At 41.9% G+C, this 13,315-nt stretch overlaps 1 protein-coding gene across 1 annotated transcript in view; it reads left to right on the top strand.

The window, feature by feature from the left end:
• Nucleotides 1-12,094, top strand: part of EHF (ETS homologous factor) — a 40,128-nt gene extending 28,034 nt beyond the window's left edge. The window contains exons 4-9 of the mRNA XM_056137639.1: nucleotides 1,002-1,064; nucleotides 4,267-4,335; nucleotides 4,452-4,520; nucleotides 10,220-10,282; nucleotides 11,696-11,891; nucleotides 11,972-12,094. Of these exons, the coding sequence (XP_055993614.1) occupies nucleotides 1,002-1,064; nucleotides 4,267-4,335; nucleotides 4,452-4,520; nucleotides 10,220-10,282; nucleotides 11,696-11,891; nucleotides 11,972-12,071 (560 nt within the window). The 3' untranslated portion in view covers nucleotides 12,072-12,094. The remainder of the gene's footprint in view (nucleotides 1-1,001; nucleotides 1,065-4,266; nucleotides 4,336-4,451; nucleotides 4,521-10,219; nucleotides 10,283-11,695; nucleotides 11,892-11,971) is intronic.
• The last annotated feature ends 1,221 nt before the right edge of the window (nucleotides 12,095-13,315 follow it).

Below are 13,315 nucleotides of genomic sequence, written 5' to 3'. Positions count from 1 at the left end.
TCCAATTAAATCCACTCCTTTAAAGCTTTGCCCTGATTGAAGCCTGAGGTTGGTAGCCCTGGGTGGTGCTGTGGCCTTCTCTAACCTGTCTTTGTCCATCTGTGACTTGTTTGACCCCGTCACATGCTGCTGCTGCCTGAGTGTCTCATCACTACGTCTTCTTGGAGTTGTGATTTGACCTTTATTTCTCGACATTCTATTAACTTAAATTTATTGACTTCTTCAAAGTGAATCAATTCATTTAATGACCATATGAGAAAATAAATATTACATTCATTTTACAGATAAAAAAAAAGCAGAAGTCAGATAGGTTAAAGAGGTGAACACTGCTCCTAAGACACCTGGGAAGTATAAGTACACTACATTCATTCACAAGGATGTGTGTGCTTCTAGAGTGTGTGCTGGAGAGGAGCAGCAAAGTGTAGATGGGAATCACTGCATTTATCCAAGTGAATCTCATATATTGGATCTAAATAAGACGGGTTTGACTAAGAAGAAGGATGACTCAAACTATTTTAATTAAAGTTGTTTCCTTCACATTTTCTATTTTTGTTTTCTATCATATCATAGTATCGGAAAGCACCTTAGAGCCTACCTAATGACTATCTAGTTTAAAATCCCCTAAATTTACAGATGGGGAAAACAAGATTTAAAAAGGTACAGTACATCGAAGTTCTTAGTGGAAAACTGGTGTTCTGATTTTCAGAATTTTCTTTGCATACTAGACATACTATTTCTGCCCTTACTGGATTCTTTCTTTTTACAAGGTCAAATGAATTCATTTGATGTAGGAGCTCTAGTTTACTGATTTTCTAGACCAGGAACTTTGGATTTCGGTTTATATACACTGAGAGTAAAACTCCTTCCTCCTCCTACTACATAGAGGGAAACAGGCAGTGAGGTTATCAGGAACTCTGCAAGAAACCAGCTTTGTCCTTGTCTTAGCTTTAAGTTTGGTTCCGTTAGAATATTTTCTGACTTTCCCAATATATCCTTCATAGGCCAGTGCAGCAGTGACCTGTTCCAGTCCACACATAATGTCATTGTCAAGACAGAACAAACTGGTGAGTAGTAGAAGGCAAAGGAAGCCCATTTGATAGGCAATCTCCTGTGGAAAGCCAAAAGAGATACAGTGAGAGAGACAGAGAGAGAAAGAGTCAGAGAGAGAGAGAGAGAGAGAGTGCAAGGGAGATTGTAGATATAGAACATAGCTGCTATTTTGGCAAGATGCCCTGGAGGCCTTTTCCCTCCTGGCTGTCTCTAAAGGGCTATCTAACCATGAGCTTTTAGTCTTTGGAACAAGTGACCGGATACTATTTCTGATTTATAGACTGATAGTGAAATGAGTTCTGTCCACACTTCTCTGCTTCCTTTGTCCAATGTGCAATCCAGACTCCAGCACAGTAAAGGAAAAATACGGTACTCCAGGAGGACCCTACTCATCACAAAGAAGGGAAGGGTACTAGACTTGTCAAATTATGAGAAAAAAGAGGAGAGAAAAGCAAGGGTAAATGCTTCTTCCTGTCTTAACTTAGTAGGAGAGAGTTTCTCAAAAGAAGGGAAAGGACTTTCTGTTGTAGTTACATAGCTTCTGGAGTGTTTAAAGTTTCCGTAGAATGTCCAAAGGCAGCTGTTTAACTCAACTTCCTCATGAACTGAACATTTACCAGTCTCTGGGTGGGTCAACAGCCCTGGAAGAATTTGGTTGGGCTTTCAGCAGTGGAAGTGCACAGATGCCCAGAAAATGTCTTTGGGTCTTTCACCAAGTTCCTTGCATACTGAATTTGGACCTATGACCGCTCAGTCATGAGAGAACTACCTCAGACCCGGGCCTTTGTAAAACCGTGCAGTGGCCACTGCTCCAGGGTCACTCCCCACACCCACATCAGTGAGATTGCGAGCCATGTGGGTTGACCAAATTTGCCACAGCCCTCCCTGAGCGTTGTGTGCTAGTCACCAAGAACAGAATTTGACCTGGGGGTGATTCGTGAGTCACTCCAGGCTGAAACAGTCCCCATGCAGTTATTTACTCTTTTATAAGTGGGCAAGTCTGCAATTATTAAAGAAAAAACAAATGCTACAAAGCATATTAATTAGGTTCTCCTAGCCCTACTCCAGAGACCACCTATCCCCAGAGACCAGGGTTTGGGTTGCCTGGTGGCTTCTGCTTTATGTGCCTGACTGCCCTAGAGATGGACATAGACTTAAATTAGATGATGGGGTCCTCCCACCCCACCCCTCTATGACTTGACTGATAGGCCCACTGGAGGAGCCAAGATGGCATTAGAGAGGTCCCAAATCACTTGATAATTCCTTCTTGACCATCCAGACATTCCTGTGTTGCCAGTTCAGAAAAGCTGAGCTGCAGGTCCACCCTAGGAGGAAGGGGAAGAGGCTCCTCAAGGGGCCAACACCCCCAAAACCTTTTTGGTTTAGTTTGTTTTCAGAGACAACAACAGGTGTATGAGGTGACCCAACAAGGAGAGAGAGGGTGTAACCCCAAGAGACTGGGCTTGGGGTGTCCAAACACGTAGCTATTAGTTAAAATACCAGCTAAATCCCTATGTCGTAAACAAGAGGACTTAGTCAGTGAGTCAGGTTTTATACCATTTATCTATAAAAACAAAATGAAACCTGGCCAGTGGCATACCACCCATTCTTCTGAAATTCAGAAGAATCTGGACAGGAGGCGAATGGAGGGTCTCAGCTTGCATCTCTGAGGGTTGAGGGGGTGGGGGAAGTAGGAGATTACTCATGGGACAAGGTAAAGTCTTAGGGCAGATTTTACAGCTCTTAGCTAGCCAGGAAAGAAAAATCTCTGGTTGGAGACTAGCCCAGATCTGGGGGTTGTGTAGGAGTTGAACTTCATTTGAGGTAGGTGGAGGGGAGTTTCCTTTGTATATGAAATCTGACAAGTCAATCAGAGCTGCAATGTACAGAGAAAGGCAGAGAGAGAGAGAGAGAGAGAGAGAGAGAGAGAGAGAGAGAGAGAGAGAAAAGAGAGAAAGAGAAAGAGGAGAAAAGAAGGTATGAGGGGAGAGGAGGGCAGGAGAGACCAGAAAGGACTGGAGAGGAGTGGGAGAAAGACATTGAGGTTTTACTGGAAGCAAACCAATGGCTGAACTCTTCAAAGTTTTTTGATTGTCTTCTGCTTTCTCTTTTACTTCGTTTTGAAAAATTTTGTATCATTTCCTAAGCCAATGCATGGTAAAACTACAGAGGCAAGATCTGTCACATGAGAGAAGAATATCTCTGAATTTTAGCAATAAAGATGCTTTATTTCTATGATAAGAAGTTTCCAAAAGAAACATCTTAAGTTCTCCCAGAAAAATATGACTAGGAAAAGCCCATGATTCTATTAGACCTCAAAAAGATGTCTATAAATCACATAAAAAATATTCTGGTGGCCATATTGGATAATGGAAGACAATGCCAGGCTTCTGAACCTTTTCTTTTCTTTTCTTTTTTTTTTTTTAGCTAGGCAGAGACTGAGGAAATTCCTGAGAAGTCAAACATTGGTTCAGTATAGGACTATCTTCCAAACATGCATCTAGTGTAGAAACTAGAAGATAGTACAGAGGTTATATACTGACGAAGTGGACCAAGGTTCAATTTCCAGCACCACATGGTCCCCTGAACACCACAGGGTGCAGCCCTGGTGACCCCCAACACTTCTGGGTGGCCTAGGCAACCTCTGACACACTACAGTGCCTGAGCAGCATGGCAACCTTTGAATTTGTGTTGAACCACTGGCCTAGTTTCCATAAAAATGCTGGTGTGGACCTCAGGCTTCTGAGTTCCACTTGGGAGCTCTCTCCTCTCAAAAATGCAATTGATATAGAGCATATAGATAGGGCCTATTAAAAAATTGTCACCCACAGTAAGCTGGAAGAAAATGGGGCCACATTATTATAAAGTAGCATTTGGAAACACAGCGATAGGACAATCTACCCAGCTGAATTCATGGTGGGTGGTGGTGGGGTGAGGGTAGGGGATTGAAAGAGTATTGGCATCCTTGGGAAAGGCACTGGAAAGAGTTGTGGTGTTGCAATAATGTGCATGGGAAATCATCATTAATAGTATTGTAGATCACAGAACTTCAATAAAGCTTTAAAAAAAGGTATTTTATTCATGTAGATGAGCCTTCTTACTAAGGACCACCTCCCCATCCCCACTCTACTGCTTGGATGAGTAGTACTTTAGAAATGACAGTCTTTACCCAGAGGAAGATTATTGCTAATCATTTCCAATTTCTGTCCTTCACAGACCCTTCCATCATGAACACCTGGAAAGAAGAAAACTATTTATATGACACCAACTATGGTAGCACAGTAGGTAACTAACTCCCAACACTTAATGTCTTTTAACATTCCTATTCTGTTTCTCTAATAGTCACTATGTTATATTATAGGAGGGAGTTTTGAATGTCTTTTGTTTTTCCATTGCCATAGATTTGTTGGATAGTAAAACATTTTGCCGGGCCCAGATCTCCATGACAACCTCAGGTCACCTTCCTATTGGTAAGTATTCCTGACATCCAGGCTGAGTGAACTTCATGCAAGTGTAATGAAAATTACCCATATCCTACATGGACTCTTTGCTAGATGTCATTTTCATTAAAAGATTAGGAAAAGGATGGTGTTCCTCTTTATAAAAGGCAGATTTTGGGGTCAATATCCTAAAGACAATCAGTGAAGACGCTTTTCAGAAAAGTATTTGTCTTCCTAGGAAAACAAATAATTCTCTCTGACAACAAAAATTCTCTCACAAACAAATATTAGAAAACAAATTTTGGGAACATTATCTGAAAAAGTTATTTATACTTGAGCAGGCTTATGAAAGAGAATTTAATTTTATTTTGCTGTTGTTTTGTGGGGCCATACTTTGCTGTGCTCAGGGCTTACTTCTGGTTCTGGGATCACTTCTGGCAGTGTTTAGGGGACCATTTGGGTTGCCAGGGGTCAAATCTGGTTGAAGTGCCTTGCCCACTATACTATCTTTCTAACCCCCAGAGAGTTTAACATTTTAATATTTAGTAAATTTCACTGGCCTTAGTAAAAAGTCTGAAAGGATTTTTTTTAAAGTTCTATAAGGTTTTTTAGAGGTCAGTGAAACTGATTATATTGTCTTTGGGTGGAACTGTATCGGTTGGAAATTTCCAGAACTCTGAAAATCAGACTGTTTGATCAGTTTTTAAGTCTGGCCCTGATGACTCATCAGTCAAGCCATCTGCACTTTATGAATTATGCTCACATTAGTTACATTTAATTAATGTTGGATGAAATCGGGGGATACCATGACTCTCAGGTGAGTCTAGAGTCTCTTTTTTAGAGCTTGGAGAGGGGTTTTCAGACTGAATTTGTCCCTGAACCCTGTATAAATAGACACTTTCCAAGAACTATGTAGAAATGAATTGGGATTCATGTGGTTCCTTGCTCTAATTATGTGCATGTAAATCTGTTTGGGTCTCTGAAATGAAACTTAGACATGTCAGAAGTAAATTATTTATTCCTTTGAATTGAATTTGGGACAACTGTAGAAGCAGACTTTAAATGAATGTTTGTGGATAGTTTCTTCTCCTTCTCGTCTGTCTCCTTCTCCTTCTCCTTCTTTTTGCCTTTGTTGAGTGTATTTTTTGAGAACGCAAATCATGAAAGCCTTTGGTTTGAGGTTTTGTTTGGGTCAAGCCCTTTGAATGAGACAGGGCTGAGAGCCAGTGTAAATGCTTCAGGAATTAAGATTAAGAACTGAGGCCAATTCATTTCTCTACTTCTCCGCCTCCTATCCCCCTGCCACTGCACCCCCCCCCACCCCAAACTCTGACAGCCCATAGCATTATGTGCCACTCTGAGTATTTGCTGAAATTAGGAAATAGATCAAACACTGGAAAGGTTTGGCTGTATATTTGCCATTCTGGGTGAATAGAGCCAGTCAGGGTCAACTTTCTGTGGCAATTGTTGCTACCCAGTCAAAACCCAAGACTGCAGAGCTAGGAAACCAGCTCAAAGACCTCTGACATCCTCTCGCACTTCCCAGGGGTTTCGGATCACAGGCTTCTGATTTAGTCTTTGGCTTAGAGCAAAAGATGTAACCGAGAGTAAAGTTAAACAAACCAACCACTTCCTGAGCCTCAGGGCTGGTTCTGTCATTGGTACCCAGGAAACCCAAAAGCCATAATCACCCCCTCCCGCCCTCTCCGCTGGCCACTCTCCTTCCCTCTTCTGTACCCTGACTACCTTCTAGAAACTCACAATTGAGAGGGGCCAATTTCTGCTTTCATAGTTCAGTAATAAGGAACCCAAGATCTCCTGAGCCCGCCTCTTTTTTTTTAATGGTCTTTTAGATGGGATTTATAAATCTGCTCTCCTCCACCTGCTTGATCCTTGTCCCTTCATCTTTTGCTCCACCCCACCTACTCCTGCACCCCACTCCTACTCTGCGATCCTAACACAGGCTGAAAAATATGAGATAAGCCTTCCAGGCCCTTTATCAGAATTATTATTACTCAAATAATCAATTGAGTGTCAAGGGTTGGTCACTTCTTTGAACTAACAGATGGAGAGCTACCAGGAGGATGACTAGGGACAACCTTGTCATGGTTCAATTCCTGTCGGTTAGTCTCTACGGGATGGGACCAGGCACCCCCCCTCCCCCGCCCCACCCACCCTCCCAACTTCACCCTGCCGCTTGCCTAGGTCTTGCCATGTCAAGCTGCTGTCAAGCTGAGTGCAGTTAAGTATCTTTCTATGTTTCTAATGCAGTTACAAGCAGCGCCAAGGCGAGGCCTAAGGTAAACTGATGCCCTGTGTGATAAAGGCAGGCGGGGAAGCGGGCTTTGTTTGGATTTCTCTGTCATCTGCCCATTGCATAAAATGGCCACCGCCAGTGTTCCTGATCTGCCCGATAGTCCTCGAGCCCATCACGCCAAGTCAGGCCTGATGTGTTTATTCTACTGGCTTGTGGAGCCTAAAGCTAGGGTGGCACGGTCTATTATCACCCAGAAATTTGTATATCCCGTAAAGAAATGGCTCACCGCTGAATCATATGCAAATGCTTCTAATCTTCCCTTCTTGCGAAGCAGCTTAGTTGAAGTCATACTCGGGAGCCTACCTCATAAACCCCGGGCTGGGCGCTGGCTGCCCCTGCCCGACCGGACCTTGGCCTCAGGTGCCTGGGAGCAGAGGGAGAGAAAGCCAAGTTGGACAACTTCCCCAGAGCAGGCCATTATTTTATGAGAGTGAATCACTTAACCACATGGCTCCCTTCAAAGCTTTTGGCCTTTTATTGGGGGCTGAGGGAAAGACAGAGGTGGAGTGGGGGTAGAGCCAATCATTTCAAACTGAGGTTGCAGATCAAAAGATTTTAGAGCCCAGGCCCTCAGACATTCCAGAGTCTGTCACTGAACACTGGAGGAGGGGAAGGGGGGCTGGAAGCAAGCTGCCTGTATTTAAATGCCTGTTGCTTTCTAGGATGACAGGCAGATTTTTATTAAGGCCGCGTTTTGGTGTGTGTGTGTGTGTGTGTGTGTGTGTGTGTGTGTGTGTGTGCACATACACACGTGTGCCTTAAAGGGAGATATAACCTCAGTCTATGTTAACAAAGAAAGACTTCCCTTGTGCCTTAAAGGGAGATGTAACCTCAGTATATGGTTAACAAAGAAATACTTCCCTTGTGGTCCTTCTGGTGTGAGGTCTCTAAATGAAAAGTCTGTGGTTTCCTAGGTGAGCCCCAGCTCCCTGAAATTGTTTATGGACTTTCCTGAGTTGTACATCTAATTTACATTTTCTTTCTTTTTTTTTTGAGGCCAGGGTTCAAAAAATTTTTTTTCCATTCATCATGAACTGCTGATTTTATATCAGCTCAGGCCCCCATAAAAGACAATGGCCAGGGGGCTGGAGTGATAGCACAGCGGGTAGGGCATTTGCCTTGCATATGACAAACCTGCGTTTGATTCCCAGCATCCCATATGGTCCCCTAAGCACTGCCAGGAGTAATTCCTCAGTGCAGAACCAGGAGTAACCCCTGTGCATAGCCGGGTTCACATAGCCCTGTGAACCCCCCCCCCCCCCAAAAAAAAAGAGAGACGATGGCCAGTTAAGAGACACCTGGGTTTTTCTGAATTCAACCTGGCTCTGGAATAATGGCCGGCATCTCTCCTGGAAGCCATTTGAAATTGAGCTTTGCTTATGGCCTGCTGGGTAAATGCCACTCTTTGTCTGTAGAACAACGTGGCCCTGTCAGACTGATGTATCACTTGGAAACCAGGGTAGGTGCCAGACCTGTTGCAATATTATCACATCCTGATGGGATGTTGCAACTTCAGTGAGAAACCTGTGCTGAGGGAGAGTGGTGTTTCCTTGGATTTCCTGTGAATTTGTCCTTCCCGATTTCAGAGAAACTCACGTCAGGAGTAGGTTCTCCTGTTAGCTATGCCAGGAGAGACACACATCACTAGAAAGAGGAGTTGTTTATATGTATTTTTTTCTGGCCAGATATTTTAAAATCCCTCTTCTTTGTTCTGCCCTGGCTTTTGGAGAAACTGCTGGCACAGTCTAAGTTTTGGCAAGTGGGGTAATCAAATGAATAGGTCACACATGCTGGGGAACACAGAATTGCTAAACTTTGATACTTTTTCCACTAACCAGAGTCTTCTAGAGTTCAACCTGACTATTGGCAATAAAGACATTAGACATCTTTGACATGACATAGAGTGGTGATAAGTAAAATCCCTGTCCACACTGCTGTGCTTATGTCCTGGCTGCGCTTTCAGGCTGTGGGAATTGTAGAAGACATTTGACTTTTCTGGGTCTCAGTTTCTTCACAGCTGTGAATTAGGGGGTCACAATAGCACCTACTGGTTTGTGAATTAAAGTGATTCATATGAAGGGTTCTAATACAGAGTAAGTGCTCAATAAACAGGAGCTGTTCTTAATCTTTTTCATTAGGAAACATGGATATTCAAACTTAAAAAAATAATGCATCACCTTGACAGTTCAGTCAACACCATGGACTGTCTTCTTCTGTGGAAAGTTTTCACCAGTTTAAATACATGTGGAGATCACACATAGGTCAATGGTCTTTATGCTAGGAAGCTTGATGTTGTTGTCACACATATGTGGGAGGTATGTTGATGGGCTCAGTTTCTTAATAGCAATGGCCTTGTAGTTAGAGGCTAACTAACTTGGGAGAATTTGTTATTATTGCTTCCGTATGTGTAGAGGGTAACACTGGTTAAGGTGCTGGGGTCTCACACTTGCTGTGCAACTGCATGGTTGAACTAGGGTCGGACATGTACAGATAAATATGTGCTCTGCCACTGAACCACATCTCTAGTCAACCAAAATGGGAGGACTTTTGATTGTGGGGTTTGGGAGTGCCTGAGTCCAGCACTTGAATTGTCCATTCATACCATGTGTTCATACACATGCAACATGGGTAGATCATTTCACTTACTTTTTAGGAAGGGTTATTTCATATATTTGCTTGTGTCGCCTTCTCTTTGCTGCTAGTCCTAAAGGTTACCATAATGAATCATTTGTTAAACTAATCTGTGTTTCCATAGTCCATCATGGGCCTCTGTACTTAGCTTTGGCCAGTCAATGGTTCCTTTGTCAGACTGATTAAAATGTAACTTTGCATGCCAAAAAAAGGGGCACTCCTTTGGCTTAAAAACCATCTTTCTTTGTTATAAATGTTTACATTTTTGTGTTATGTAAAAAAGAGAGAGAGAGAGAACAACAAAACCTTTCAATGACATAGTCTCACAATGGCTTCCAAGCTCTCAGAACAGAAGCCAGAATCTTAAAAACATGCTAGCAGACCTTCTTGATCAGCTCATACCCTCTGCCCCTTGCTAACCGTCCGTTGAGTGTCCTTGTACTGCAGATACACACCAATCATAGGGTCTTTGCGTTGAAGTGTTCTCATTAATGATGGCTCCTCTACAAACTCTCTGTGTCTGTCCCCCTTACATCCTTCTGATTCCTTATCAGATCTTCCGATATTGCAAATAGCTTCCATGTTCAAGCTGTTATCCTGTTTTCTTACTCTGCAATACTTTTCTTCATGGCTCCTACCATCTCTATTGTGCTCTGGTCTCTGTCACATCATCTGAACAGTGCCAAGCGTGAGGTGGGTGCTTGATAAATAATTGGATGAATGAATCCAAATGATAAGTGTGGACATGGCTCAATTAAATGGCTGTCATTTTTCTCTTTAGCAGAGTCACCTGATATGAAGAAGGAGCAGGATCACCCTGCAAAGTCTCACGCTAAAAAGCACAGTAAGTTGACTTGCTCTTGACCCTTTCCTTCCAAGTTGGGTCTAATTGGAGTTCTCTAATTTTTCCACAAAACTTACCTGTATTTGCCGTCTCTATTTGTTTATCCCCGTCCGCACTATCCCCATCTGCACTGGCTAAATTACTCTCAGTTGTTCCTCAGTATGAAAACTCAAAGATATTTCTCCCTCATTTTGTCATATTTGTCCTTAAAGGGAGACATTGATTAATAATAATTTTTGCAAGCCCTGGAGTAGTGATTTCTTTCTCTCAAAAAAAAAATAAATAAGTGATTGGAGGAGGAGAAAATGAGAAGAAGTAGAAAAGATGTGTTACTAATTTTTTTGTTTTACTGCTTATTCTAGGTAGAGTTATTACTCCAATTAATGACTTCTATCTTTGGGGGGGGATTGGAGGGTATTCTCCATGTGTGCTCAGTGGTCCCAGGTGGTGGAAACACATCTGGCACTACATGGTTTAGCTGTGCAGGCCTGATAGGTGCTCAGGCTTGGTGGTACTCTGGGTGTCCACCAGGGTGATGCTTGTGGTGTTGGGGAGAGACATGTGATGCTGGGGATTGATTCCAAGGCCTTGCACATGATTGACATACACTTCAGCCCTTTGAGCTCTCTCTCCTAACCCTGCCCCCAGATCATCATTATTATTCTTTAGATGCTATAGTGCTCTTTAGTAGTTGTATTTCCTTTAGTCATAAAACCTAAAAATAAAACCTAAAAATAAAAAAAGACATATAAAATACCAGCAACATGGGATTAGAGTACATAGGGGAGTGCATGAAAAGAGAGCACAACCCCCGAGATGGGGAAATAGTGTGCCACTAGTTTAGGGGAGAGGGCTAGATTTATCAGCCAATCTCATTAGAGAAGCATCTTCATTTTTAAATCAACCCCCTTGATCTTTGTGTAGCAGCGTCTCCAATATTTTCTAGGCGTTAAATCCTAGACTTCTATTTCTGTATGGGAGAAACATTTTAGCTGAACTACCAAATAAAAGTGCTTGGAAGTTGCTCTCTGAGAAGTGATATATGAAAATAAATCACAAGTAATTTGTCAACAATATTTAAAAGATACTAGCCTGGGGATATGAGTCCTGTTACTTTGTTTTCTCTTTACCACTTATTAACTGTGTGTGATTTTGGTTAAGTGAAATTTTTCATGCCTTTGTTTCCTGATGTATAAAAAACATTCTTTAAAAGTGATCACTTAGTATCCAATTTTCTTTTTAAATATACCATATTTGGGGCTTCTGTGTTCTCGGTAGACACCTGTAGTCTGCTAGGGAGAGGAGAAAAAGGTTCTAATTCTATGCTTCTCCTCCTCCTTGTCTTGTTGCTTATTTTGTTATTTTTCTTATGACTTGGTTATTAATATGCTCCACTGGGGACTTTTTCCTCAGATCCCCGAGGGACTCATTTATGGGAATTCATCCGAGACATTCTTCTGAATCCAGACAAGAATCCAGGGTTAATCAAGTGGGAAGACCGGTCTGAGGGTATCTTCAGGTTCTTGAAATCAGAAGCTGTGGCTCAGCTGTGGGGAAAAAAGAAAAACAACAGCAGTATGACCTACGAGAAACTCAGCAGAGCGATGAGGTGAGGCCTTTCCAGTCTCAACAAGATAAGGCCCCAGCCCTTCGTCTGACAGCTTCCTCATACATTGTTCTCTGTTACAGATATTACTACAAAAGAGAAATCCTGGAACGTGTGGATGGACGAAGACTGGTATATAAATTTGGGAAGAATGCACGTGGATGGAGAGAAAATGAAAATTGAAGCTGCCGAAACTTTGAACACAAACCCCAATACATCCAAATGATAACAAACCAAGAACTCCTGGACGTAAATATTTCAAAGACTACTTTTCTCTGATATTTATGTACCACGATGGGGGGTGGGGTGGGATTGACTTCTAATGGGAAGAAGGAACACTACAGTTGATAAGATTATTTTGCTACTTTGAAGTATGTTCTGTATGGGGAACAAATGTACACAGTTTTCTGTGAAATATGATGCTGTATGTGGTTGTGACTTATTTTTGCCTCTATTGTGAAGTTCTTTTCTGCTGCAAGAAGAGCAGGTATTTTGCAGTCTTGTGTTTCTTGCTAAGAAAAAGAAAAAAATATCAGAGGGCATTAAATGTTTTTCTATGCAAAATTATTTAGGAAAAGGTGGTATATGTATCCATGTAGCCTAATCAAGAGGTGTGGCTTTTAGGAACTCCAAATGATTAGCAGAAACAGAGGATACTAGGAGCTTAAACCGAACTTCAAGAGCTAGTGAATGGTGATAGAAACATCTGAAATCTAGGGTGAATGATAAACAATGCACAATTACAGGACCTACAATGTTGAAATCTGTGAGAGGAATACTGGAGAGGGGAACTTGATACTCATTTGGGAACAATTTTCCTGATTCCAAGGCTATCCTCTCCCTTCTCTGTGAATGTTTTCTATAAAAATGGCATTTGCCTCCTCTTCTCCCAACCAGTTATTTAAGAAAGAGGGGAAGGGGGTCAAGTCTTGGTTTTAATTTTTATCCTAATTGCTTTACAATAAGTGAGTAGAAGGAGATGGTAATGAATTAATGCTTATATTCCTAGATTCCTTCATTGGTACATTATTTTTGATTAAATAATTCTGTGGTACATTGTTTGGCTGCCCTGTACATTGTAGGATGTTTAGCAAAATTCATGGCCTCAACACACGAGATGTCAGTAAACATTCACATCCCGTAAATTGAGACAACCAAAACCTGTCTCCAGATACTACCAAGAGTCTCTTGTGGGACAAAATTCCCATGACTGATAACCACAGGGTTATTCTGTTGAGATGATAACGATGATTTGTTCTCTAAACAAGAAGGACACATATTTTAGTCCTAGAGGGAACAAAAGCAAGACTTCTATATCAGCCTATTTTTAACATTTAAAAATTATGAGGGACAATGGGTTAGAAATTTGTAAGGGTACTTTTCAGATGAGAACCAAACTCTGAGAAATTATACTTAGTAATGTAGCA

The sequence above is a fragment of the Sorex fumeus genome, unplaced genomic scaffold, assembly GCF_029834395.1.
Source record: "Sorex fumeus unplaced genomic scaffold, SorFum_2.1 ptg000007l, whole genome shotgun sequence".
Classification (NCBI taxonomy): domain Eukaryota; kingdom Metazoa; phylum Chordata; class Mammalia; order Eulipotyphla; family Soricidae; genus Sorex; species Sorex fumeus.
Note: the sequence above shows the minus strand (reverse complement) of the source record. Positions and strands in the feature narration are given on the sequence as shown.